The following is a 3,668-nucleotide window of genomic DNA, read 5'->3' on the forward strand; positions in this document are numbered from 1 at the left end:
TACAGTATTATTGTGAGGTATTATTACAATTTAAAATTACTGTTTTATATTTTAAAATGTACATTTTTAATTAATTTTCTGCATTTTCTTCTGGATTTTAAAACATCATTCATTTGTAATAGAAACCGTTTGTAACATTAAAAAAAGTCTTCACTTCTGATCAATTTAATGCATCCTCGTTGAATAAAATTGTCAGTTACCTGAAATTGATCTTCCCAGACTGAATCTCTCCTTCTCTCCATTGGCTGGATTTGTCTTGTGGGTTGAGAGGCCCTTCTAAAATATGTTTCCACAAATAAAGTCCTAGGAAAAGGTAAACAAGGAACATTATCTCATTTATGCTCTCTACTAATGCAAAAAATGAAGACACAACAAGCAATGCAATGATCTCTGGAACCAAAAAAAAAAAACATATTGCACTTGCCAATGGCCGCTTTGGCCCAGATCTGAACTTTATATGTTTTTGGCCTGTTCTTAGCTGCATGAGCTTGGTGTGATCTGAAGGCATCTCTCCGCTTCTGCAGAACTAAGGAATATGCATGTTCATCCTCTTCCCATGGGTTCCACTCTTCCTCTCCTGCTTTTCCATTATCTGGAAACGTACATTATTAAACAAATCTGTTTACACTCCATCATCAATTGATATGCTTTTATTGCATTTACACTATATTATATTGTTTATGTTTATTACAACAAACCTATTAGATGATGCAGGTTATGATTAATTGGCTTACCTATAATCACATAGCCCTTTTTTACCACGCGATGAACGCGAGAAACAACCCTCTTGTTGAAAAATACATTATACGCTGCATACAACGAAAATACTGCATAAGCCAAAACAACTATGATCCCTATTTTCCGGCGTAAAAATCTCATGTTTAATTTTCAGGTGACCATCCTGCGGATTCCCGACCAGTGAACACATTTTTGGTTTTGAGTCGGATCTTTTTAATGAATTGGTTCACGTTTGAACGATTCGTTCTCAAGCGCGAGAACCGATTAGTAAGCTGAGAAGAATCAGATGACCGGTTCACAAAAACTGTTCAAAAGAACCGATCCGCAGAAATGAGTCGAACGTCTCGTCACTACTGTTTACGTTTTCCCGAGACTGCCTTGTACTGCCTGTTCAAAACTATAACAATTATCAGAAATATTTAAATATTTCAACAAATATATTGAAAATAAGATGAGGAGCTAATTAAAAATGTATTGTATTTATCATTTAAATAGCTTTGTGTGAGGAATTATTTTATCATCTCTGTTTTACTTTGCCCTTTCTGTTCAGTAAATACCCAGTCAACTATGAAGCACCGAGGGAGGAGCTTCCGCAGTACAAGCTCTCTCTTCAAAGGTCGGTGTGACCATAGACATAAGAAATACCTAGACTCCTCATTGGCCGCTCGACCGCACGTCAACGTCGCCGCCATATTGGTGCGGGCAACTCTCATATCGGGACAGAAGAAAAAATACCTGACTCGTCGGCAGCTTGGGCATCTACAAACCGTCGCACAATAATAAAAACAGTTTTTTTTTTCCTTTTTACCCAATTGCAAACAGGACAACGAGGAAAGCTGAAGAAAGCCTGTCCTCTGCATTAGTTCTCTGAGAGTAGGCTATACTTCCAATACTTCCACGGTTGATAAATGTAAACGTTATCGTGTTTTTATCCAGAAAAAACCGCAGCTTCTCCGTTTACCTCCATTTATTTTTAAGGCAGTCTTGCCTTCACAAACATGGCGGACGCGTTGACGTATCACTGCAACGGCTCAAAGCGGCCAATGAGGCGTCTAGGTATTTATATGTCTATGGGTGTGACCGTACGGGCTGTATGTAGCCTTTTAACCGCACAAAAGTGATGTCTCTGCCCGCTCGTTTGGGGGCTTTCTCCCCTTACCTGCAGGCTTGTGGTCCGCTGAAAGCGTTACTTCCCGGAGCAGGGAACACAGAAGTGCTGGTGAAGTCTGCTGTGTGCGGTAGGTGACCACATAACGGGGACATATCATGACAGGCTGTTCACAACTCTTGATATTCTAGACCAGTATCGGGTGTAATGCATGACTTGTAATAAATTACTGTCATTTAATCACTTTTCCCTTGAAAAAAGTAAAGTAACGGATTACTTTACTGAATTCTGTGTAATTTAATTACAGTTACATCTGATGTAATTGATGTAAAAATGTACAGACTATAGAATCATGTTATATAAAGCAATAGTGAATTTAACATCTAACTACCATCGTTAAATTTTATGTTTTGATGTAACCTTGTCCCTTTAAAATTCCTTGGTCAGTTCAAGATTTTTTTTTTTAAATTTTATAAGATTTATTTGAAAGAATTAAGAGCAGTTATATGTCTATCCTTATTGTTCAACTGGTTGAGGCTGATGTAGGGTTTAGAAAGTAATTAGTAATAAGTAATGCAAACTTTTTAGAGAGAGAGTAATTAGTAATCTAACTACAGTGTTGAAGATGTAATTAGTAGCTAGTAGTAATTACTTTTTTACAGTAACTTACCCATCAGTTCCAGACTAATGTTTGTTGTGCTACAAAAATAGTCTAAAAATTAAAGGTCTGAATAAGATGTCTTTGTATTACTTTATTTAAATATATGTACTTGTTCTGCTTGTTGTGGTTCCATTGTTGCATACCAGACCTCATTCTAATACAGTAATTAATCCTATAATAAGTCATATTATTGACATTATATGTATATTATATGTGTGACCCTGGACCACAAAACTAGTCATAAGTCTCAATTTAAAAATTGACCCTTATGACTGGTTTGTGGTCCAGGTTCACATATCATATAAAACTATAAATTAATATCTTTATATGAATTATTTATAGATGCAATAAAATAGGTTAAATCCCTTTATATATATACAGTGGGTACAGAAAGTATTCAGACCCCCTTAAATTTTTCACTCTTTGTTATATTGCAGCCATTTGCTAAAATCATTTAAGTTAATTTTTTTTCCTCATTAATGTACACACAGCACCCCATATTGACAGAAAAACACAGAATTGTTGACATTTTTGCAGATTTATTAAAAAAGAAAAACTGAAATATCACATGGTCCTAAGGGGGTCTGAATACTTTCCGTACCCACTGTATATATATGTGTGTGTGCGCAATATATATGCAATGACCATTCTATATCCTTTTTAGGCCATTTTGGAGCACGTCTCACTCACACCGACATCAAAATCCCTGACTTCTCTGACTATCGGCGTGTTGAGGTGTTGGATCCCAAGAAGTCCTCTCAGGAAAGTGGCGATGCTAGACGGGCCTTCTCTTACCTGGTGACCGGATCCACTGCTGTGGTGGGTGTCTATGCTGCCAAAACGGTCGTGACCCAATTCGTGTCCTCAATGAGTGCCTCTGCTGACGTCCTGGCCCTGTCCCAAATCGAGATCAAGTTGTCCGACATCCCAGAGGGGAAAAACATGGCCTTCAAGTGGAGAGGCAAGCCTCTGTTTGTTCGTCACAGAACAGAGAAGGAGATCGCAGCCGAGCAGAGCGTAGATCTCTCGGAGCTCCGGGACCCCCAGCATGACAAAGACCGCGTCACCAACCCCATCTGGGTCATCGTCATTGGTGTCTGCACTCATCTCGGCTGTGTCCCAATCGCAAATGCCGGTGATTACGGCGGGGACTACTGACCC

At 38.5% G+C, this 3,668-nt stretch overlaps 2 protein-coding genes across 3 annotated transcripts in view; one reads left to right on the forward strand and one right to left on the reverse strand.

The window, feature by feature from the left end:
• The window catches only part of LOC107684684 (transmembrane protein 5-like), a 3,361-nt gene extending 2,426 nt beyond the window's left edge, over positions 1 to 935 (reverse strand). The window contains exons 1-3 of the mRNA XM_016481008.1: positions 735 to 935; positions 425 to 592; positions 201 to 303 (exon numbers count right to left, since the gene is read on the reverse strand). Of these exons, the coding sequence (XP_016336494.1) occupies positions 201 to 303; positions 425 to 592; positions 735 to 879 (416 nt within the window). The 5' untranslated portion in view covers positions 880 to 935. The remainder of the gene's footprint in view (positions 1 to 200; positions 304 to 424; positions 593 to 734) is intronic.
• Positions 936 to 1,306: 371 nt separating this feature from the next.
• Positions 1,307 to 3,665, forward strand: LOC107684685 (cytochrome b-c1 complex subunit Rieske, mitochondrial-like). 2 transcript variants are annotated; one of them, XM_016481011.1, is made up of 3 exons: positions 1,307 to 1,358; positions 1,813 to 1,976; positions 3,172 to 3,665. In XM_016481011.1, the coding sequence occupies exons 2-3, from the start codon at positions 1,859 to 1,861 to the stop codon at positions 3,663 to 3,665; spliced, it is 612 nt and encodes a 203-aa protein (XP_016336497.1). In that variant the 5' UTR covers positions 1,307 to 1,358; positions 1,813 to 1,858. The 2 variants fall into 2 exon arrangements, with proteins under 2 accessions (XP_016336497.1, XP_016336496.1); XM_016481010.1 differs by having other exon boundaries at positions 1,311 to 1,368; positions 1,824 to 1,976.
• Positions 3,666 to 3,668: the final 3 nt, after the last annotated feature.

Source organism: Sinocyclocheilus anshuiensis, unplaced genomic scaffold, assembly GCF_001515605.1.
Source record: "Sinocyclocheilus anshuiensis isolate Anshui unplaced genomic scaffold, SAMN03320099.WGS_v1.1 scaffold93, whole genome shotgun sequence".
NCBI lineage: Eukaryota > Metazoa > Chordata > Actinopteri > Cypriniformes > Cyprinidae > Sinocyclocheilus > Sinocyclocheilus anshuiensis.